The sequence below is a fragment of the Microchirus variegatus genome (assembly GCF_963457635.1).
Source record: "Microchirus variegatus genome assembly, chromosome: 23".
Taxonomy (NCBI): Eukaryota; Metazoa; Chordata; class Actinopteri; order Pleuronectiformes; family Soleidae; genus Microchirus; species Microchirus variegatus.
In genome coordinates this window covers 11,819,823-11,845,072 of record NC_139824.1, presented here as the reverse complement: position 1 = coordinate 11,845,072, position 25,250 = coordinate 11,819,823, and the positions used below count along the sequence as shown (strand labels likewise).

Sequence of the window (25,250 nt, the reverse complement as noted above, 5' to 3'; positions counted from 1 at the left end):
TGATAGTCATTAACCGTGCTCTCTCTCTCTCTCTCTCTCTCTCTCTCTCTCTCTCTCTCTCTCTCTCTCTCTCTCTCTCTCTCTCTCTCTTTCTCTGTGTGTTTTTCTTTTGTCACCCCCCCGCTCCGTTCTACACAGCTCTGGACAAGCTCAGCACCCAGCACCTGTACCACCCGACCCAGGTGGAGATAGTACAGTCCAACGTGGTGTTCGACATCAGCAGCCTGATGCTCTACGGCACCCAGGCCGTGCCCGTCAGGCTCAAGATCCTCCTCGACCGCCTGTTCTCCGTGCTCAAGCAAGAAGAGGTGCTGCACATCCTGCACGGCCTGGGCTGGACCCTGCGAGACTACGTCAGGGGCTACATACTGCAGGTCAGTGAGTGACAAACGCATGTGAATTCATATTTTACCTGAACTCTGGCTACTGTCCACTGTGGCTGTGACCACAGACCATTTCTTTCTCAGCAGCTGCATCCACAAAATATCTTTGGCACTGCAGTTATTTTGAGAGTTCAGAAGCACAATGGTTCCAATCTAAGCCACTTCAGTCCCATTGCCCGTCCATTTTCCTCACATTTTTCCCCCTGCTGTTACTTCTAATTCAGTCTGCCTCCTTCTTTTCCCGAACTGTCAACACTACACCCCTCTGCTGGAAAAAGGAAAGAGGTATTAAGGAAAAAAGAAAGGGTAAAAAAAATGTCATGGCAGAAAACTATAAAACCACTGTAGTGTGCTTCCTCTCTCTCTCTCTCTCTCTCTACATCCATCCCTCCCTCTCTCCCACATAATTGCAGTCAGACACATTTCTCAATCAAAGGTACAGAGGTTTTTGGTGTTGAAACCCAAACCAAAGTGTTCCTGAATGAATTAGTTAAGCACGAGTTAACATGTGCATGTGGTTTTCTCTGTGTGTGTGTGTGTGTGTGTGTGTGTGTGTGCGTGTGAACATGTGCTTATCTGTATGCATATATGGTTTAGTGTTCCAAGAGTGTACTGTATGGTGAGAGTGGTTTGTATGTGAAAACAGCTTCTGTGAGTAAAGTGCTCACAGACCCAGACCAGTGAAGACCCACACACACACACACACACGCGCACACGCACGCACGCACACACACTATATGAAGCAATAGGTATATTGTTTGAATTATGATTTTTTTTTATGTTTTTAAGAAACATAGAATAAAAAATACATGTAAAATAATAATTTTACTAGTAATTTCAGGCAATGAAAGCAATTGTAATATCATATATTTAGACTTTTTTTTATTATCTGGTTATAATAACATATTTTAGTGTTGTTACATTAAAATGTCATATTCTTTATTTAACTAAATGAGGAAAAAAGGACTAACACACTATTTAGAATTCCTGTTTAATCTGTTTCATACTTTTCACAAAATCATCATATAGTAATATATACATATATATGTATACACGTATATATATATATATTTAAAAAAAATGAGAATAAATAACATCTGAAACAGAGAAGCAACAAATCTTCACATCTCAGAAGCTAATCCAGAGAACATGATTTGTGATTCCTTTTATTGCTTGATCCAAGAAGCGAGACGCTTATGAATTATCACAATTGCTACAAATTATTGTTTTCCGTCGATGACAAACTGTCTCGGGATTTAAAGGAGCATTTTCACAATTTGATCCGAGTCTAAATCCTACATAAACTTCATTAAACACTCCAAAGTGAGAACGCCCCCCCGTTAAGTAAACGTTGGAGCACTAGTGCCGTTTCCCAGCGTTGAGGCCTCTTGTGTTTTTATCAGCTGGTTCTAATAGTCAGCTGTTGGGAACACCGTTGCTCAACCGCTCAGCCTCATGTCACGCTACTGGCTAAATCCTCCAGAATCTCCTCAGAAGGGGCTTCAAAGGGGCCGCGGCTGCGGAGAAGCAGCCAATCACTTAAGGACAATAAGTAGTCATTGTACAGCCCTATTAGCCTGTAAGTAACTATGAAATTCAATCATCTTCTCCGAAGCCTACAGGCTTCCCCACCACCGCGCTGCCCCTAAATGAGATATTGAGAAAATTGTAGCGTTGCAAAATGATAGATGCTACGTTTTCTTCTTTGACCCTGACGTCAGGGGACGTGATTTAATGAGAGCGTGTTTTATATTGATTTAGGGTTTGGAAAATAAAATGTTTTAGCTAGACTGTTTTTTTTAATGAGATAGGTTAATAATTGCCATAATTAAGCAGCAATTTCTGCATGAAGTTCTAAAAGAGAGCCTTTTTTATTTTTTTTTACTAAACACAAACAATGTACACAGACGTACGGCTTTTTTGTTTTTCTCCTCGTCTCACTTTGCCTCCGCTGATATGTCACAAAGTATAATGGTTCACAAGAAATTATTTAGACTGGGAGGACAATTCACGTGTGTGTTTGGTGCATTGTATGTGATGGGTGTCAGTGTGTATGTGCGTCAGAGAGCTCATGGCGCTGAGCTGACAGGGTTTTACCTGCAGCTCCTCTGATGCCTGACCAGTCAATGTATGCAGTGCAGGAGGAAGGAAAACACACTTATAAATAAATTCTTATCTTATTAAACCAATAAGTTATTTTTCTCTATGTGACAGGTGTGCAAAAGTCTTAGTAGTGATGCAAAAATTCTAATTCTTTCATCTCTACTTCCTGTATATCAGCAAGCATCTAATGAGTTAAGGTCATATAACACGAGTATACAATGTGAAAGCATGTCTTGAATAAACCTGAGGCAATAGATTGTTTTTAACCCTTTAAGGTGAAAAGCTAATAATTTCTTTGCATTTTGTATTATTTTATTGTATTTATTTATTTTTTAAATTAGACCCTACAATATTTCAGATACAGGCCTCTACCAAACGGTTGAGACGTCTGTTCATGATAAAACCTGGTTTTCATAATGGTTTCATAAAAGTACAACATTCAGAACAAGTCACATTAATTTAGTGTTAGTGAGTTCAGTTTGATGCATTTTTCAATGAGATATAGTGACTTAAAGTGTGGTCGACCAAATGGTTGAATAGTACCTTAAGGGTTTAAAGGTGCCATATGTAAGAATGTGGCCAAAAACGGTTACTACATTTAAATTTAAAATACAGAGGTCTTTTAGGTTTCGTTTTTCTGACGTAACTGGCAACCCGTGGTTGCGCGGCAGCTGAGACTCTACTGACTGCAGTGATTTCAAAAAAACATAAACATGATTTGCAGTCTGCAAAATATATTTTTTAATGCAAATATGTTGGCTGTACTGTTGTTGGTGAGTTCAGTTTGTTATATGAACATTATTCCTGAGTCTCTGTGACATATTAGGAGGATTTTATGGCCAGTTGCTTTAGATTTATTACATACTGCACCTTTAAGGCTGCAATTTTTTTACATTATTATTCCCTGATTGATCTGGCTGTATTCTAATAAAGATAAATAACTATGTCATTATAGCATTGCTAAAACAACAAATCTAATGGTGGCCAAAGAACAGTATGTGGCAAAACTGAGTGTGAGTGAGTGAGTGAGTGTGATGTCAGTGTTGCACCCAGTGGCCTGTTGTCCAGCTGAAGTAGTGGTCACCCTTAATCACTCTCCAGCCGACGTCTTATCCCCACTTATGTTCCTGTGATCTCATTCACAGAGCTCACACTCGCACACACAGAGGCCAAGCGCCTGGGAAAAAAAAAACACCACACACCAACTTAGATGTGGTCTCCGTCACCGTGACGCTGTGTGTTTATCTTCCATGTGCCACATTGTGAGTCGTCTGCACCTGTGCTGCAGGATTGTGAGAGCCTCACCCAGACCCATCTGTTTTGATTCACTCCCCGTGAGGATATTTCAGATACCGCTCACTGTGCTCACCTGCTCCTCCTCCTCCTCAGCCCCTGCGCAGCGCAAAGTCAGCCAAAACACCTACATACCGTACACTTACACTGATGTATAAGAATAGCCGGGAGCAATCGTATCGTATACGCTTCATTCATATCGGCGTTTGCCTCGTCGCCGTCCCCGCTCGCGCCGTTATGTGATTTAGCGAATAAAACCGAATTGAAGCGAATTGAGTTCACCCTGACTTTTACCACATCAGCTTCGGATGCACTCGGAGGATACGTATTACCGTAACCTCTGTAGTGGAGGTTAGACATCTCTGTAGAATTCATTCATATTCTCCACGATGCACTAAGATGCCATTATAGATTTTTTTTAGGTCAAAAGTTCAAAATCAATAAATGTGTGTGAACACCTGAGACAAACTTAACCCTCCAATTTCCTTCCCATTATTCACTGCATCATAAAATACAAGACGATGAGACACTATTCTGTTGTAGCACACATGCATTTACACACATACACCTAATTTTGACCCTTGTATTATTATGGTTCCTTTTCGAACTATAAGGTTTTATAGTTATTATGAACATTTTATATTTAGGTGGGGGCTTCAGCTAAGTCCAGTGGACGTCCTGCCTCATCCTGCACTGTGTCGACTTTTTTTTATCTTAGTTATTCTATTGTTTTGTTTTTTATTGTGCAAAATCAATTTACATGTGTGCACCATCAGCCACACACAGTCAGTTATTACAATATTCACCTTCATATAAAAATACACCTGATCACATGAACACAGACTCCGCGCCACAGCCTGTGCATGAGCTTTGGTTTAAAAATGATTTAATGACCTATTGCGATTTATGATTATCCTCACACACACACACACACAGCAGTATGACGTTTTTGACCAATTTTGACTATTTTTGGAGAGACCGTTTTAAGATCTGCTGCACTTTTTGCTTTTTGATTCCTTTATAGCAGCTATATGTGCAAAATTTGTGCATTTTTCTTAGATTAATGCATAATAGTTTGCATTTCACTGCAGAAAAAAAAATGAAATAATACATTAACAAGATGCTTTATTACCCTTTTGAAGACACAGAGTCCAGATCAGGGGATTTGTTTTGCACAGCAACACATGTAAAACAAAAAGTCACCTAAATTAAACCAATGGTAGCTGTTTTTCCACCCGATCGTCACGACTGATGGTTCTGTGTGAACTGTTCTGCCTTATCCGATGCTTTATGTCTCTGTATTGCAGCCCTATCCTCCCCCCGACTTCAATTTCAATCCAAGGCAATATGTGAACAACAGACAGGTTTATTCAGCGCCAGAATTCTTTGCCCTTCACTTTGGCAGGACTTTTACCTTCTCCACCCTTCATCCCCTTTTCTCTTCTCTTCCCTTCCCTTCCTCCTTCCACTCATCTCTCTCCTCTTCCCTCTCCCATGGCTGGTTCCAGACAGAACCGCGGCCAACGTGCACCAGATGCCCCCCATGACTCCACCCCATCCCACAGCCTGTCACTGCTCACTCCTCTGTTTGATACAGACAGATGGAATTGCTATCAGTACTGGCTTCTCTTGTCTCTGCCCCCCGTTCTCTCACACTTTGCGCCGCTCCTCTTTCTTATCCCTTACCAAGTGAAAAATAAATAGCAAAAGGGAAAAACGGCTGGAAAGAGAGAGAGTGAGAGAGAGATAGGCTACAGCTTTTGCAGCCAACATATGGGCCAAAGCCCAGGGTTTTCCTGAGCGACATTCTCAGTAATGTTCTGTCCTTGTAGAACATTGGGCTGCCTCCGCTTTTATGAGATGTGGTTTTCCTGACTCCACACAGCTTCCAGGAGACCCAGATGGAACCGCTAACAACCCCCACCACCGCCACGCATGCACACACACACACACACTCACACTGTACACACACACACTGTACACACAAACAGTCTTAACCCTAATTGCTCACACACTCTGAGGAATTCTTATTCAAACTATCAGGCGCATACACAGCCACAGAAATCAAACCCATCTACCCCAAACACAGCCCTCCAACACAGGACTGTGTTTCAGTGGCTGATGCATCCTCACCAGGGTGTTTTAAGTTATTAACTGAGTTAAATATTACCTTATGTTTCTGGGGATGTGTCTGCTGTTTTCTTTTTTTTTTGTAAATACTGCATATTCTCTAATGAGCATGCAAAGGCCAGGGGGGGGGCTCTTATTTAAAAAAAAAAAAAAAAAAAAGTGTGACTGTAATTTTGTACATGTGTACTTACACATGTGGAATATGAGATGTAATTACATGGATTAGGCTGCAACAGTGTTTGTGTAAGACAGGAAACCATTTCCAGTTGCAGGTGGGTCCTGAGGCCTTAGTGAAGGTACCACTTGGCTTCCCTGTGGTGGTTTACAATGCTATTTATTGAGTTAGAGTCACATTTCATAATTTCTGCTTTTTTTCCTCCCTTTCGACTGCCTCGCTGCTCTCCCTTTTCGCCGTTTTTCTTTCTCTCACTCTGTCAACTGCGAAGGTCACCGTATCTCTTGATCCTCGCCTGAGAAACTTCCATTTTAGGTAGTCGGGGCTCAATGCAACTCCATTTTTTTTTTGGACACATTCCCCCCCCCTGCTCCGATCTCCTCCGTACGGCACACTTGTAACCTCTATTTTCCTCCTGTCCTCCTCTCCGCCCTCCATCACCTCCCCTCTCTCAGAACCTGTTTTCTGTTATCACTACTTAATGTCTCACCCTGGGAGATGGACGGGGGAGAAAGCATTCTCCTAAGGTGGAAATTCTTACGTTCATATGGTTATGATTTGGTGGGGAGGTCAGGCTCGGTTTTTGCTGGAAGGCTTACTGTTGGCTCTGCGCTGGCCATGCTGGGCTGCGAACACTTCAAAGCGGGCCGGTGCACTGAATCAAGGTGATTCTCCCCCCCCCCACCCCCGCACACACACACACACACTTGTCCTCCCCGTTGCTCTTAAGGGTGTCTTCTCCCTCCTTATTCTCCGCTGCTCCCTTCTAAGTAAGCTGCAGATAAAAGGATGTGATTTCAGATTAGAGGATCAGTCGGAAAAAGGTTCAGCAAAGCGTTAAAATCTTAACTTTTGATTGCATATTTTTTGGATCAGACAAAAAACGGCTTCGTCAACAAGAAATATCGAGCCCCGAATGCGCGATGCATGTCGTGATCAACGCATTGTGTTACGTGAGCGCCTTCACTGTCGCATATCTCACAGCTTTGCACAAGCTCATCTGCCAGCTCCTTACACAAGTTCTGCCCATGCCAAATCCTCAGTCCTTCGCTTCTGAGTCCCTGAACCCTAAAACTCAAATGAATTCAAGCTGGAGAAGCAAGGTTATGAAGAGGTTACATTCTATGCTGGAATTTGGGAAATAATTCCACTTATATTGAACTTTTGGATTGTTTTGAATTTTGACGTATATTCAACGAGGCCTTATAGGTTTCTGAGAGTTTTGGAATGAAAGCAAGTGTGTGTTTGTTTGATTTGATGTTACTTTTAACACATAACGTGCACAAGTGTAGTTTTAGAAGAAAACTGCTCCCAAAGATAAACAAGAAATAAAACAGTTGTTTAGTATTTTCCTTGATTTCGATTGACAGTTTAATATGTAGGGCTGCAGAAATCACACTCTCTGTCCTTCCTGCCATCCTTTTTTTCCCGCTTTGTACTAATTCATGTACAACGGAATGATCTTTTTTCTGTAAATATGAATATTAAACCATGCTGATCGGGCCTGAACTAATGACAGTGGTTTAGAATTATTAATGTCGTAAAACAAAACAATATCTCTAAGGAGACATGAAAGTAATTACACCCCATTTGGAAATCTCTTTCATGCATCTATTACATGCTTGATGGCCACATCTATATTTCAAAATAGTTACTTTAACCTAATCTAGTATATGGTCAACGATAAATATTCCATGAATAATTCCATAACGCCATGCTCTAAGAAAATATAACTGGCGAGGTCACATTGCTGTGTGAGGCAAACACGGGAAGTGAAAATTATATGTTTAACATACATGGTCAGGTCCAGGCTCTCCCACGGGAGAGAACCCAGAAAGGGTTTGATCAAGCTAACCTCGGCACACACGGTGTAACGAGCGCCACCTTCTCACCCGTTTCCCTCTAAAATCCCCACGATAAGGCCCCGACTTCAAAGCCTGGTAGACAATCCTGCAGCTTTACCACAGATGCTGGTTTGATTCAGTTGCTCCATCTCTTCCCATGGCCCCCATTGCACTCTCAACACACACATGCAGGGACTTCTTTTAATTCGATTGCAGTCTATACGTGAGAAAACCATCTCTTCATTATGTCTCCAAATCTAAGTGAAGCAAAAGGGACCACCAGTGCTTTTTCGTCCCCCGTAAGACTAAAAAAAACAATTATTTATAACAATTTTCTGCCTGTATTAAGTGGGTGTTTCACTTTCTCCTCGTCCCCTATGAACACCCTCACCCCTCTGGTTCTCTCAGTGCACATTAGCCTTTCTACTTTTACCCATAGTCCATATCCTGGGGGAATTCCCTCAACAGGATCTTTTATTTACCTGAGCCTGACTCTCTGGCCTCCTTACTTTTTTCAAAGAGGGCCATGTTATAATTACCTCCTCAAACAGAATTCCTCTCTATCTGTCGGCAACCCCTCGCTTCACATATATCCCTTTTCATAAGTTATAATATCCTGTCTTGACTGTGCCGGCAAGAGGAAATGGCATCTGAATTCTGAAGTGGCTTTTTTTTTTCCAGGAGGCTATGGGGGGGGTTTTGTTGTTGCAGAGGGAAATTGAATTTTACTTCAAGGTCAGTGACACTAATGACGGTCGAGGGAAGGTGTTGATCTTGTGCCGTGCTGGTTTTTCTAGCAGGATCCCACTGCATCGATCTGCACGAGAGATTCCAGTCCTGCATTGATTGTCGCACTGAATTGTTTGGAGTGAGGTGGAAATCACTAGTGCACTATAAGTGGTAATTTGGGACTGTAGACACTCTCAGCGGTCAGTACTTGTAGACAGAAAAAATAAATAAGTGTTTCGAACAGAAACAACGGCCAAGACGTTTTTTTTTTGTGCAGTTATTGTAGATGCAGTACATAAATGTCCCAGACATTATAACTGATGCTTAATAAAGCAATTGCAAGTATACATTCAATCTAAATACTGCCTGTGAATCCCAAAATGTGCATATTCACACGACTTCCAGAATACCATAAACCCACAAACGCACGCATACCGAGAATGAGGATTTTAACCAATCGCTGCCATGATTCACTGCCGCTTCTATGCGAGAGGGTTTAGTTATGGGTAGGTGCCCTGCGGTGTGAGCGAATGTGTGTCACTTACCCCGCAAATGGAAACATTTAGACACTGAAGTGTATCCTGAGGTGAGCGCTGTAGAAGCTCTCTCACTCATAAAGTAGCAGGGAGGCAGCTTGTGGAGGAAATGAGCTCGGCAGACTGGCGGAGGGAGAGGAGCGTGACACACACACCGAAGGACCTCACACACACACACACACACACACACACACACACACACACACACACACACACACACACACACACACACACACACACACCGGTGACCGCTGTGGCTGTGCTGTAACGCCGTGTCCATCACAGTCTCGTTTTTTTTCACCTCCAGCTGTGTTTGACTTCCTGTGTTTCTACACGACGCTGCTGCGGTGGTCATTGGCACGGGGGGGACACAAGGCTGCACTGTTACCTTCCTCCCTGCCACGGCCGTGACCCTTTAAAAGGGTTCACTGACCCCATCATGAACCGGCGCCAGGTGTCGGCACACCTGCGGAACTCGCTGCAGAATACGAAATATAGCAGGACGGCTGATGAAAACATAACGGAAACCTCTCAGTTTAGTGAAGCTATATTTTAAAAACTGAAATTTTGGGCTGATTTTTCAGCCTCACCCTCTGGCCTCTTCTCGCTCCACTTTCATTATCTCCTTTCTCTCTGACATGTTTGTGCATGAGTGCTTTTATTAAGCAAGATGACCTGTCATGCAGGTGTGAATAGGAGGAGGTGATGACTATCCCTGGGTCATCCACCTATTCACTTACCCTCTGCTTACGGTCTTAAGAAAGACACAGACACTTCCTCGACCAATTGGTCCGGCTTCACTTCACCTCGTACAGGAGAGGTGGATGGAGGAGGAGGAGGCAGTAATGAGGGAAGAAGCCGAGTGAAGCCTCGGACTGAAAAAGGACTCAAGAAAGTTCCAAATCAGTTGAATTCCATTATAGGTCAGGCTGTTTTTTTTTAATGGTGATTAGTATTAGCACGCATTGCAAACTTGGAGACATTTTTTGTGTGTTTGTTTGTTTTTTATTCCCAGCCACGCCAATAAACAATCAGTGCATTAAGTGGCGAGCAAATGGAGTCAATTCATCCAGTTTTGCGCAGATGAGTGCAGAAAACGAGGCGTGAAGCAGCCGCTCTCTGTGTTTGGAGTGGCTAATTAGGAGCCCATTACAGGGCATCTCAGCATGGTGCTACCCTCATTGTTTATTAGAGTTTCACTGAGGTGAAGGAGAGCGAGAGAGAGAGAGAGAAAAGGGGACTAATAGTAGTAATAAATGGATAATAAATGGATGCCTAAAAGACACACACACACAGCCTTGGTAAATGTCAGCCCCTGAGCCTCCTACAAAAAGGGCTCTTGTAAAAAGTTAAGGGGAAAAAAAAAAATCTGTAGCAGCACCATGCATGTGCTTGGCTCAGACCTCTTAAATACTGTCTTATTAAATGGGTAAGTGGCTGAGTGCTGGGACCACCAAGTGAGTTGTGCTGTCACTGGCACACATGCTCTCTGTGGGCTGAGCAGACAGGATATGATATAGGGTCACCAGAAATGATGGTTTAGCACTTGGTGATGCATCAGTTCCCAGAACTCCCTGCCAGTGGCATTCCAAAGGCATCTCGTTTTTTTGTTTTTTTTTGCAGAGGATGCAGACCTACGTTTGTAGCCTCCTACAACTCTACCTTGAAAATGTGTGTGTGTGTGTGTGTGTTGGAAGGAAAACGCTGTAATCAACAAAGACAACAGGGCTTTCTGAAGACGGAGGATCAATAGACCGCTACAGGTGACTGACCTCAGTGAGCGAGCGCACACTTGCACAGGCGTGGGCACATGTACATGCACTTGTGGCATGCTCCACTCAGTGTTGTCTCCACCTAACCTATGGCTTGTGCGTGTGTGTGTGTGTGTGTTTACATTCACACGTAGCCAAGTATCACTCTCCCTCATCTTCAAGATCTAAAAGGCTTGATGCCAACTGGTGCTTTGGTGCCAGGCACTGCCTTATCGCCTCTCTGACACACACACACACACACACGCACACACTTGCATTCTTACTCACATGTGCACAACCTTGTTGCAAGAGTTTGTGCACACACACACACACACACACACACACACACACAGTTGTACACAATGATCTACCCTCCACATAAACAAAGATAAGAGCAGGAACGAGCAGCTGAAGGCCCCAAGAGATACAAAGCTATTACTGCGAGACCACAGTCGCGTGGCTTGTGTGTACGAGCGTGCAGTTGTGTTTGTGTAGTCGAGTTCTGTGTGTGTGTGTGTCGCTGCCATTCGCTGCAGTGTTGCAGCACTAACCGCTCGCTGCATAGCGCCGGAGACTGCCAACCTCAGCGCGAGGTGCTAAACCCCCTCGCACTGACTTCCTGTCAAGATCTTTGCCACCAGCCGTCCCCCCGGGGCGTGCACATTGGAAACGTATCTGACAATATGATCACAGCAAGTCTCCGAGGCAACGTGCAAAAGGGCTCTGACAATGCAACAATGGCTTTGTCAGCACCGTTGTTTCACATTAAGCGCGGGGATCACACCTCCGCCGAGCAGTGCGGCCCTACTCGGGCACGTGGTGTGCCGTCTCAAATCTTGATCCCTGACAAAAATCAAACCTGCCGACGGTGACACGGTACAAAGCGTTTTCCCACTTTTTTTTGCCAAGCTGACAGACCTAATTACTGCGGTAAATTTCTTGGGATTATTCCTGGATCAAGGCTCCTTAGTACTTTGAGCTGCACACCCTGATGTCCCCCTGGAAAGGAATTTCCTCAGATTCCACTGAACTCCCAGGTCTGAACACTGAAATACTCTGTGAAAGTCTCATAGTGTTATCTTTAGTAAGGTTTATAACAATTACGTGGCAGAAAATGATAAAAAAAAAAGTGAAATTAAATCTCATAAACTGCTTATTATCTGCCCGTATTTGAGTCGCGGACATCGTCTTTAAATCAACTTCACCATTCATTCGTGTTTTACGAGTTATTACAGATCAATAATCAACCAAAAAAATCAGTCCATTTTCAACACGGTATGATTGCAAATCTATAAATAGACGAGTTTCACTGGCTGAGCGACAGGAGTTCGCCTTTGTGTAGCAGAGGAATGAATTCCTCAGCATTATGACCACATCAGTTCCTTCAGCTCTTTGAAAATAAATGCAGGACCGAGGCAGCTTCTTTTTTTTTCCTGTTGTTATCAGAGCGTATAGTCCCAGTCACCTTTTCCCTTTATGGGCATGTTTTTCACTAATCTTGCTACTGGCCTCTACTTTTTAAGTTGAAACAGGTGTTGCACTTATAATGCTATCGTGTATTAGCGCAAGCGCCACAGCTTATACTCTTCAGAGGCCGTGTTTTCTTTGCAAATTCACGTCTTGGCTGCGAGGGCCGATGCCTTGTTTCAAATCATTTTTGAGCAAGTCATTAAAAGCTATTTTGACACGGATCTAATTTTAAGACAGACTTGCTGTGGGTCAGATATACTTGTTATAAATCCTTGTCCATGCTTCAAAAAAGCAATGAAGTATTCATACGCATGTAGGCAGTGAACCCAGTCAAGACAAAAAAGTCACATTCACTGGGAATCACAGCTCATTTTCTGTTTTTGCCCTCCACCGTGTGCGTATGAGGTGTGTCTTTGTGTCTTTCTTTTGTAAAAGAAATAATAATAATAAAATCGATCTGGTGCAGAACTCAGCGAAAAGGTTCTGCTCGGGTCCCCACGGTCACTCTACTCTTCGACTTTTCTCTTCCATTTTCATGTCTAAGGATAGAGAGATTAAAGGGAGGTCATGTCTCAACCCTGAAGTACTGCCATCACTCAAAGATGAACAGTGCCAAGCTACTCTCTCTCCTGCTCTGTCTCTCCGTACACTGGATACTCAACATCCCCCGGTGCTCTTTGGCCCTTCTGTTCATCCTCAACCCACTGACACACACACACACACTCATAATTTACTCCAATGTGTGTGTGTGTGTGTACCATTATGTATGCATGTCACTGCACGCGCGTGCACATACGCGCGCACGGCAGCGGCCACATCAAATACACCGAAAGCAGCCCCCTCCGAGACATTACCCCATCCATTCTCATTCCCTCAAACTCGTTCCAATACAGACAAAAGTCAACATTTCAAAAACCCTGAAAAAATAATAAATAAAAAGTAAAAGGCAGACTACATCTGGCACAATGTCTGTACTTAAAGTTTCCAAGTATGTGTCTGGGGAGGAGATCTGGTGGGACAAAGCCCCGAAATCGGCTTGGAAGCAGTAGAAACGGATGTCACGCTGGAAATTTATATGGTGCGGTTCAGGGAGCAACGGCTGTAAATTGACAAGTGATGCTTGTGAGCAGCGTTACCCCGTCTGTTTCCCTTTCTCTCATCTTCTATCTCTTTTTTTTTTTTTTTTCGCTCATCTTTTCTTCTCCGCGCCGGCGTAGCCGTTACTTCTTACATCTGTGTTCGACCCCCGAGCGTTATTGTTAACGGGTGAGAGGTACGGAGCAGGAGGCGGCGAGCCAGAAGACGGGGGGGAGAGAGGTAGCCGTGCTCGGAGATGTGGGAGAAAATTAGTTGTATTCCCACGTGTGACGCGGGGAAAAAAAAGTGACAGACAAAAAATGTGAGGTTCACTTGAAGCCAGCATCTTTAATCTCTGGAAGAAGAAAAAAAAAACTCAGTATTTTGCTTGGATGAATGGTGACCCTGGAGTCCTGTTTTGGCAGTGGTGAGAGAGTGTGAAATGAAGGGAAACTATAATACAACTCTGACAGTATAATATAGAGTCAACTGACGATGTTTGAAACCAGAGTGCCCTCGCATCAATATAATCCTTGTCATTTTGCTCCTGTAAAAAAGGGGGGATCAAAGCTATAAGGCCTGCGTGTGTGTCTCTGTGTCATAATGTGATCATTCTACTGCATAAATGTCTCTAATGGCAGCACTCTCTTAAATAATGCAGGACCCCTCTTTTCTCTGCGACGGCCACATGAGCCACCGTTCCTGATACGTTTCCTCTGAGACGCAGAGAGCAAGCGCACGTGCAGGCCATCGGACTGCAATATGATGCTGAAACAGAGACGCAATAGCCGATATTTGGAGTAATTTCATAGTAGAGTAGATTTCCAGTTACTTACTTCTGATACATCTTGTTTATTTTATTCAGAACAAAAGTCTGGATCACTCTACAAATGAACACAAATTGAGTTATCCTCTAAAATAGACAAACTATGCTACTAGTCAGTGTTATTACCAATCCATGTGGAGAGCATGTGTGCCGGGAGTGTTGTGAACTGCAGTCAGCCAACATGAGCCACATCGACCCAGTGGATAGTTTTAATAATTGAAAATGTTATTTCGTTTTTTTTTTCTGCGAAACAAAGTGAATCCTTCTGAGAGGATGAAGTCTACTGGTGATGCGCGTTACTGCCCCAGCAATGTTCTGCAATGACATCTGGCAGAGTGTGCTTTTCTCGCCCCCCAGCATCGCTTGCACACCAGTCGAGAACAGACGGATGCCAAGACCATTGTGGCAGCTCTGTCTCGCTCCCACCCCATTTTTTTTTTTTTTTTTTCCTTTATCCCAGCGTGCCAAATCGTCTCTGATATGGGAAGCATGCTGTCACATCTGGGACATTCCGAGGAAAGAAAGAGATGTGAAGGGAGACAATGATAAGAGACAAAAGCAAAAAGGGTGAAGGGGATCACCGGGACACGGAAACTCTCTCGTGCACGTTAATGTACGTACGCACGTGTGAAATGTCACTGGCCCCGAACATCAGTGCGGGGTGTCATGAGGATGAAAGGTCTTGTGGGTGACAACGTGTTAAGAAGGGTTTATTATACTGGAGCATGAGTGCAGGGTGATGCACCCCCTACCTCGCCTATTCCGCTCTCTCCCCCTCTCATTAACCTCACTTCTGATTGCCCCCAGGACTCCCTTGTGCTAATTGGAGGGGGGCGTGGGGGGGAGGAAGGGGCCAGGGATATGTCTATGATGCATGCACTCCTGTACAAACACACACACACACACACACACACACACACACAGAGACTCAGTGTTGTGCTTCTGACAGAAAGGCTGCTATAACTGGTGTGAGAATGAAAGGCTTCATCTGCTGCTGTGTTTCATCTACATTCTGAACGTGATGGCAAGTGCCTGGTTAACCCCAGCAGGTGACTGTTAGCAGCACCCGTTGATTCCTTTTACACAGACAGGCCTTCATCTCCGCGTTGCTCACTTTTAGCGCAGCTAAATCAAGGCGTGAGCCTTTTGTGTGTCTCGACATGACACACTTAAGGGTTGAACAGGATCTCGGGAGTGTGAATTGCTCACTTACTTACTTTTCTACTTGTCATTCCCAGTATCATACAAACAATTAAACAAATTCAAATTTGTGATTTGTGACACACAAAAAAAAGAGGATTAAATGTGGTGAGATGATCAGGAGGACACGCACACATTCAAAGACACACAATGGGCCAATTCCAATTCCTATCTTAACCCTCAAGCTCAACTCCTAATCTTAACTGGCCCTCAAAACCAAGTGTTATTTTGTCACTTAGAAATGGGACACCCCTTAAATGCAGATACGTCTTCAGACTGCGGGGGGCAGAATAACGCAAAAGCTGTGTCCAGTCTGTCAACTTCAAAAAAGAAGAAGAACACATTTACGTCACGATTATTTATTACGATCCATTTGTCAGTCAAGTTATTAGTTATAAGATGATACTTTCATAATTCTTATATCTCTATTAACAAAGAAAATTGGGAATTTGTAGCGTACTCGTTGCTTTCGGTGCCATCTTTGTTATGATGCATTCTGGGTAGCCCTTGCTCCCAAGGGTGGTCTCGGTAAAATCTCAATATTGAGGGCGATACAGCCCTTAAACTTGCCCCTCAACTTAATTTTTCTGAGAATCGGGACAGCACTTGCTCTAGCGGGAGCGCGCATTTTTGAGATTGAGGGTTAAGCAAGGAATTGGAATTCACCCAATGACTGTCCCTGGTCCTTAGTGAGTAAAAGTCTATTTACAGACATGTTGTATCTTCTGTCGTTGACGTCTCCATTCGCTGGGCCCTTTTGTGATCTGGGGAGCAATTTGCGAATAAAGGAAGGGCCTACGCTCTGTTCTTTCACTGTTAGGGACTATTACGAGTAGATACAAACATGTTGTGGGACTTGTACAGCAAATAGCCTATATTTGTCCCCTGCACTGGGCCAAGGGAGAACAAGGGAAAGCAAGAGAAAGAGGGATGAAGAGGTTGAGGGGGGAGGCATAGATAGATAGAAGTAGGCATGGGTTAGGGTGAAAAGGGAGAGTATTTAAGAGCACTTGAGTGCCAGCAGAGATGTAGTCACTTCTCCCAGAGGACAAAACCAGGCCCCTCTGCACCATGGCATGATTTTTCACTTTAGCAAGCACCACTCAGTCCTCCTCCTTCAGTCCCCCTCTTCTCCTCACCGTGTGCTTCAACGACTGCATCATTCCCTTTCATTCATAGTGACTACAGGGGACACATGTGCACACACATACACACAATTTGACCCATTTTGCCCCCCTGCCACGTGTAGTAAATAATTCCACTGTGAGAGCCATTAGCAAGTATCTCAAGGGTTAAGCGTGGGGGGGGGGGGGAATTCGCAGGCAGTCAGATGGGCAATTTGACAATTAGAATATGAAACGTCAAGTATGGTTTTGTTGCTTAAAGGTGCCATATGTAAGAATGTGGCTAAAAACGGTAACTACATTCAAATTCAAAATACCGAGGTCTTTTAGGTTAACTGGCAACCCGTGGTTGCTCGGCAGCAGAGACCCTACTGACTGCAATGATTGGTAGATGGCGGTAGGTGGCGCCACATGCCAAAACATGATTTCAAAACATAAACATGATTTGCAGTCTGCAAAAGATTTTTTTTAATGCAAATATTTTGTGAGTTCAGTTTGTTATATGAACATTATTCCTGAGTCTGTGACATATTAAGAGGATTTTATGGCCAGTAGCTTTAAATTTATTACATAATGCACCTTTAATTGTTTTGCAGAGATCACATCAGACCTGCGGCTCGTTAATATCTCCTTCGATTTCTCAAGACCCCACCTATCGTACCTATGAGGACACTTACATGACTTTCATACACATTAGTTGTATTGTATTGCTGCTAACCCTCGCACATGTGGCTGCAGGTTACTCCGCCAAAATCTAACGATCAACAGACCGGGTTCCTATCGCGGTTTAGGATTCAGCATCTCTTCAGACGAGAGGAAATGTAAGACACAATTGTGCAAAGTTTAATGTCTTCCTGTATTCCAGTGGCAAAATCAAGCTATGTTAAAGCACATGGTCCTGTGTGTGTGTGTGTGTGTGTGTGTGTGTGTGTGTGCATGTGTGTAGGCCCTGAGCAATGCAGCGTGCCGTCTGCACCTTACATGGCAAGAACACCACTCAGTGACATAGCCTTTCAAGAATTGGTGTCACCAAGCCAGAAACCTCACAAGGGAGACTGACTCTGAACACTGTAATGCATCTCAATTATGTGTAACTGTGTGTGTGTGTGTGTGTGACTGTATCGCCACACACCCTGCACTCTGTGGCATACACATGAACCTGTGGACACACTGACTGGTCCTCTGAGCCTTAAGTTTTTTTTTTTTTAAGTTCAGCCACTGCCAGAGAGATCCTTGTATTTTTCCACAGGCATGTCAGAGGATTACACAGTCCCTCTGCTGTTTTTCACTGACCTCCAACTACACACTCAAACACTCGCACACACACACATCAAAGCAGCTCAGCATAGTACCCAACGCTGAGTAAAGGGGGCACACACTGGCCTACTCACTCTGCAGGCTTGCTGGCACACACTCCAGATCTGCCTGCAGGGATTGCCAATGGCAAATATGGCCTGTGTGTGTGTGTGTGTGTGTGTGTCTGTAATAAAGCATATGCTCTTCATGTTCTTTGTAAGATGTCCGTCTTAACCAGTCTTCAAATCTACTGATGTGATAATATTCTGTTGGAAAACTGGTCAAAAGTTGGCGTGTGTACTCTCGCTAACTTCCCTGCCTTTCATAAGTAGGATGATTTACTTTCCTCAAAAATATCTAATGAATAGAATCCGACATTTCCAACTCTTCCCATTTATAACTTTGAGTCTAACGGGGGTTTAGTTTACTCAGACATAGGCACACAGATTTCTAAAAGAAAATAAAAAAGGTTTGGAATCAGACTAACAGGCATGTGTAAATGGTTATCGGGCAGCAATGAACCAGAGTTATACGCCGCATGAATTATTAAAGCGCCTAGGCACATTTGCTGAGGGAAAAGATATGGTGCATGTGAATTATCTCTGATCAATATATAGAGTTTAGTGGTAACATGGTTCCTAATTACGCCCCCATTTGACCACACGCTCACCTCTTCTCCCACCTTTTTTGTTTTCTTCTCCTTCCAAAGCTTCGCTCTCATCCCACACCTAGCAACTATACAAGTGCAATGCAAATCAATAGGTCCACATATTAACACACACAGACAAACAGCAGACACGGTAAGGGCTTCAAGACCTCTAACCCAAACACCTTTGGCCCTCCAGGTTTGATCAATAGTCAGAAAAAAATAAGCATAATCAGCCCATTACGCTCTTGTCTTTTTCTAATAATTATTTCAATGTTATCTCTCTCATTCCTTCCAATTTCCCTCTGTGGCGGAGAAGAGAGCTTATTTCCCAGAGCCCCTCAGAAATCCCAGAAGTCTGTGTGCTGCTGTGCGCCCATATCACCTCCAAGCCAGAGCCAGACACCCTGTTAAAGGCTATTACTATCATTGCATCCCCCCCATCCCCCCCCCCCCCATTCCAACAAGACTGAGAAAGAACATGGACATTAGCAAATCTATACTTATTGCATCTGGGTGCCTTTCACTGCCTTGTAATTCATATGGAGAGACGTATTAGCACGACATATTAGCCTGGCAACAGGTCTGCGAGGCGAGATGCTGCACTGACACCGAATTGACTTAGTCATAGCCTCGCGGGACATTGTAAGGCCCTGCTGCAAGCTGACGAGTACAGCTCCGTCTGCCCGTATTGAGTTTCTGTGATGGCTGTTTAGCTTGTAGTGCTACAAGGGGCAGAAAGGGGGGGAATGGAATGCGCTCCAGCTCATTGCGTTTACTGACAGGAACCCTGCAGACCACAAGGCCATAGGGATCAATAGCATTGCACTGCACAGCACTGCCAGTCCAGGCCAGACCCAAACACAGGAAGATAATGTTACACATATGCTGAAATCAGGAAAACCCAACAGTGTTATCAACAAAGCAAACACACGTCCAATTTGCACTTCAAGTGTTTCATTTTTAGATGATGCAAGGACAAAAATACACTTTGGTCTCAAACCTTTTGCACACGCCCTCACAGGTTAAGTTTGTGTCTGGGGCCTGAAGCTCCAGGGGGGAGCCTGCATCCCTTCTCTGAAAAAACAAGAGCAGAAGCTTGGTTCACTTCCCCAATGTCACCGGGGCCAAGCCCAGACATTGTGTGGACTGACACAGCCACCCAGCCTGCCAGGGATTAGCGGCCCGGGTCATGAAGTTGACATTTATCAAAGGAAGTTGCATGCCGTGTAACTGGGAGTTGACAGTCCTCTGGTCACGTCGCACTCCAGAATTCATAAACCTGCACGGTGCACACCCGTCTGTTTCCAACAATAAAAGTAACAATGAAACTATTAAGCTCTGTATGACCCTCTCAGGCCCCACTACAGTCAGAATGACACCTTTCATTTCCCTGAGTAGTGCCCCTGGAGTTCGGAGCTTATTGTTGGGTATTACAGTTTATAACCCATTTTAGAAGGCGCCGCCCTGCGTCTGTGATATAAAATACAGATGTTTGATCGCCACCAAATATTTAAATTTAACAAAACAATGGAAACAATAGCAGATGCACACCCTTCAAATCACAAAAAACAAAAGCCTATATGTTGAAATTTTGTCTATAGTGTGAATGGATTTGAATGAGTATTTGTGGGCCACAGGGGGGAATGTGGAGTTTAGTGGACCATGAGGAACAATGAAAATCTAAAAAGGAGAAGTCAAGTGAAATGGATTGAGTGTGTTGAGGACCAGATGTGCCGTAGATGGATCAAACATCTGCTGGATCTGCAAGGCTTTAACGTTCCTGAATGACCCCCGTCTTCTCACTGCGCGTCCCAGTGAACCTTTTGTGATTTGCCTCCTCTGAAAGATCAAAAGATTTTTTTTTGAGTGACCATTTGATTTTTCATTCTGAGCATCCAAAAAACGAGAGTTTTTATGCAGAATATGTTTACATAAATACACATACATATGTGTACATAGATTTAAAATCAAATACTCAAGATTTTTACAGTGAAGCTGTTATTGTTCTCCGTTCTGTTTTGATGGTCTACGGCTTTTCTTGGTGTATAAGTTACAGTACAAAGAAGCAGCACCAGATGGTAACGGTGTTTATTTTCGCAGTAAGTAATCACCATTCTGGAACATATGACAGTAGACAGGCCCAGGGACCTGGAACCATGCCCCAGGAGACCTGAGCACCACTTCCTGTTGTACCCACATGATCACAGACGCGCACGTACACTATGTCGATGTGAGCCCCTGGGCCACAGGGGTAGATGTATTCTGGCACATAGGTTTGGGGTAGTGTAAATTACACTTCAGCCACACTGGCATCCTCCACCTCCAAGATTGGATGAATGAGCCAGCTTACATATGCCAGGCAACAATTCCAGTGAGGCGCCATTTTTACCCACTCAGCACCAGATTTCACGTTGATAACAACATCCTTAACGCTACTGTACTCCTAGTTTCTCCTTTACCCGTTTTCCTCTCTCATTTCCCATATCTCGGGACAAAAGCTCACATTATACACCACTATAAGGACTTATTTATAATTGCCACCTCCTGTGCAACATCTTGTAGCCAACCCTCCAAATGGCCTGTATCACAGGTTCCTAGTTAACATGACAGACACAGACTCCTCTGGGGCACAAAGATCCCCCGAGTGGCCCTCCTTTATGTATGTGAGTCAGGTCAGCAGTGAAATACTGTTGGGGATAGGAATGGGTTGGAGGGAAGGTACCAGAAAGAGAGAGAGAGAGAGGGAGAGAGGCTCGAGTTAATGGTCTTGCATCTTCCTGGCAGCATGTCAATAATGGCTCTGATCACATTAAGTAAAGAGTCCATTAGCTTATTCTCTTTCCTTCTACATGCTCCAGAGCAAAAACACAAGAGAAAGCTGAAAAGCTCCTCTAATGCAATGTGTCTGTGTTTTACAGACACCTCTGTCTGTTCCCAGCCATTCACATTTACTTCCTCCTACACACATCATATCAAAGTGATGTGTGTGTGTGTGTATGTATTATTTTGATTGTGTGGACGTTAGTGTTTCATTCCAAAAAGTATAGGAGGGAGGGAAATGCAGGGGAAATGCAAGATAGTTTTGCACTTGTTGAAAGTATTTAAAACACGACATGGAGTGTACTGTGAAACACATGCAGGTTTATGAGTGGGAGCCTTTGTGTGGCGTTTTAAAGTAAGTTATTTGTCAAAGACTGTGTTTGCGATTCATGATCAGCCTATAATGGGATATGTTATCACAAAAGAGAGAAAGAAAATGACTGATAAACCATGACCGCGGTACAAACATGTGATTATATGGCCAAGGAGCAAATTGTGAGCATATGTTAATGCACCTTCTCTGCGCCGGCCTCCTGCCAAAAAAGTAATCAAGACAAAGGAGATGTGATATAAGAGGGAGAGAAAAGCAGGTTGTCAGCCCCCCCCTCACCTCCACATCCCTACCAACACACACACACACACTGGACAGACAGACCATTTCTCAGCTGCCTCACTGCTCTCCATTGGCCCTGGAGGGAGCACAGCAGCCCCCACATCTGTCTCCCAGGCCCATGATAGACCTGGCTGCTGCATACAGACCCAGGAGATCACACGAATCATCCTCAATTAATGTGAACCATCAGGCATACCCTTCGCCGCTTCTATCGCTGCACCCCTCTTCTCCGAGGGATCCCCTCTAGCTCGGCGCTAGGTCCGCTGAGTTTTACACATTGACCACGGCTACGGTTTCTTAGCACAGTTGGGCGAGGCAAGCCAATGTTATTGTGTATGCTTTGTGAAAAGAGACAGGGAATCAATACATCAGTCCAGACCCAGACGCTGCTCACATGCAAGTGCTGCGAGGCGGTTCTGAATTCAGGGAATAGTCGGCTTTGCTTTGTAGCGCACCAGGCCCTGAAATGGTTTCCATGTGCTGCTCCATCTGCACCTCTGCTGGGCCACGGCCAAAGCACTGTCCTTTTTTTGCTTTTTAAAGATGCCGGGGGACAGCTTTTAAACAAATAACTGGTGATGATGGTGGTGGAGGTCAAGGGAGAGGGAGGATGGAATCAGAGGTCAGAAGACCCTTTCAAAAAATGACAGGTTTGTTTTCAAAAGCCGACGATGAAAAAAGACAACGGAGTGGGAAAAGACTCTGAACCTGTTTACTAAAGGCCACCTGGAACTTGGGACGTGCCAGATTGTGACTCACCGGTCTGCACTGAAGTCCTTGATAATAAGCCCTGCCTGATCCTCCCTCCCCATCCTTGCAGTCTGAAACTGCACTATAAATCTCACTGCAGTCGATTAGTGTGCCCTTAGCAACGGCTAACACACAGTCATGAATTTTTAACCAAAGCCATGAGTTAAATCGGGTTGAGAGGTGAACGCAGGGTATCTCACTGCCTGTTGGTTGATCAGCGCATCTGCCCTGTGGCCTCTTCACATTTACTCACACCAGAAGCTCTGCAAGCAGTCTTATCTGGTAGTCATGAGCAGTTTGTCAGCCCGGCTGTTGGAGGGGTTGACGTATGGAAAAAAGAAGATTTTATTTATGTTTCATGTCTATGTAGCTACAAGTTTTCTTTCCCAAGACTTTCCTCTGTTCAAAATGAATAAAAATGAACAGACGTCAACGATTAACATAAGTCTAAGTGTTAAAAAAGGAGGTAACCAGGCTGTCTGTGAATGTACAAAAGACCAAAACTACTAAGAGTATCACAGAATGACTGTGGAAACCTTTCTGGGATAAAAATATATAATTTGGTTGCTAATTTGTTGTGTTTTGCAGTTTGACACTCTCTAATAACTGATAGCTCTGTAATAAGTGACCATAAAGTTACTAAAATGTTATTGACTGTGCCACGGGGATTTGAGTCTGTCTTTTGTAACTTTTGTATCTCAGCAGCAAGTTGCTGCTTTTACCAGCGAGAAAACAGCAGATATCCAAGGAAGATACACAAGGTCAGGTCCAAAGCAATGCATTCCTTTGATGTGCAGAACATTGAGGAGGAATTAACAATGATCACAGAGTGTAAATTTCAACCTCTATGATTCTTACAAATGTCCTCCTCCCACATCTGGACAGAGCTTCTGATTTCCCCATAGTCCATCACAGGGGAAGATGAAGATCTGGTTGTTCACACATGACCTCCAACCTGCCACTGGGAAGCCAATGGGGGAGCAGATCGTGTCTTGGGAGCTCTTGCCCTCTGATGTGATGGCTCCAGGCTGTGGGCTTTGCGTGAACCCATCCCCCATGGCACCCTTTGCCACTAGAACCTTTGCATTATTCATACAGCCCAAGATGGGGTGGAGGAAACAGAATATGGAAAAGGAAGCAGCAAGGTTCAAGACCTTCTCAGATCACAAGGAACTTCTGCTTAACCTCCCCTGAAGTAGCAAACACAGGGATAGAGCAGTTTTTTTTTTTTTTTTTTTTTTATAAAAGAAGTGGATCTGAAGCAGGACTGAAGATCAATGGGGGTTTTCCCCCAGAGGCTTGGTGGAGATCACATTCACTGCAAGGTGATTGGTGAATCAATGTGGTTCCCATGGTTTACTTTGCCATTGTGAGAACTGATCCTCCTTATAGCAATAACGTGATACTGTCCGATGATCAGCTGAATAGTCGTAACATTAATGTGGAACCGCCGTCATTCTACACAGGTTGTACATAATGATTGCACCTATGTTCCAGTGTATGTTTTGACATGAACATGTAGGGTATTTATCAGAGATGTCACATGAGTTCAACGAGTGCCTGTGTATACAAGCACGGGTCAATATGACATGTTCATAAATAATATATTCCTTGCCTACCATTACTTCTTCTTCCATGCTTACCAAAGAGACTCAGCCTCTGAGTATGATAGGTGATGATTAGTGAAAAGCAAATACACGTTAAGCTTTTAATCCCTAATGCACACTATGCAACCTAACAACTGTGCACACCCCGGCCCTTATAATACAGCCCCGACACATAACCTGCTAATTGCATAATTGCCTGATTTGTTTCAACTGACAGTGTTGCCCTGGTCCATGACAAGGCCATCATTTGCTCATTCTCATTGTCAGCAATTTGCAAGGTGGATACCCAGCTACACACCCACTACACAACACCCAGCACCACAGTATTAGAGACAGCCGTGAATTAAGAATGCATCACTGCAGCAGAGAAATGAATAAATACAGCCGTTGCTAGATTAATTCTGAGAGACACGGAGGCAGGCAGATAAAATAAACTAATAGCAGCGGGCTGTCCACCAGATAAAGTGGGTACCCTATCGTCTCTCTTCTGTAATTACTGGCTAATAGTCATTAACCTGGCAAACAGAGGTTTAGCTGTATTGTTTAAAGGACTCTGGGATGCATAATGACAGACTAATATGTCATAGCATTGGTGCAGAGGGGGGGAGGGGTGGATTAATGAGATTTTCCTGGAGGGAGTGTACAAGAAGAGGTGGGGCACGCCTGGAAAATACAGGGGAAAGAGGGCCACATTAAGCTAATTGGAAGATGAGTGCCTACTTGTAAAAGTGCTTCTAATGGCATATTTGTTTCTCTCACAGCATCACAAGGCTAATGTAGGGGAGTGGATTGGTGAGACTTACTGTGGCGAGGACTATAGGGGGCTGTTTTTTGTCAACACACTTTAGAAACTCACTCTCCTCCAATTCATGCG

At 44.0% G+C, this 25,250-nt stretch overlaps 1 protein-coding gene across 1 annotated transcript in view; it reads left to right on the top strand.

Annotated features, from left to right (window-relative positions):
- Nucleotides 1–25,250, top strand: part of bnc2 (basonuclin zinc finger protein 2) — a gene marked incomplete at its 3' end in the record, with an annotated part of 88,152 nt that overhangs the window by 49,492 nt on the left and 13,410 nt on the right. The window contains exon 3 of the mRNA XM_083909584.1: nucleotides 139–374. Coding sequence (XP_083765710.1) covers nucleotides 139–374 — 236 coding nt within the window. The remainder of the gene's footprint in view (nucleotides 1–138; nucleotides 375–25,250) is intronic.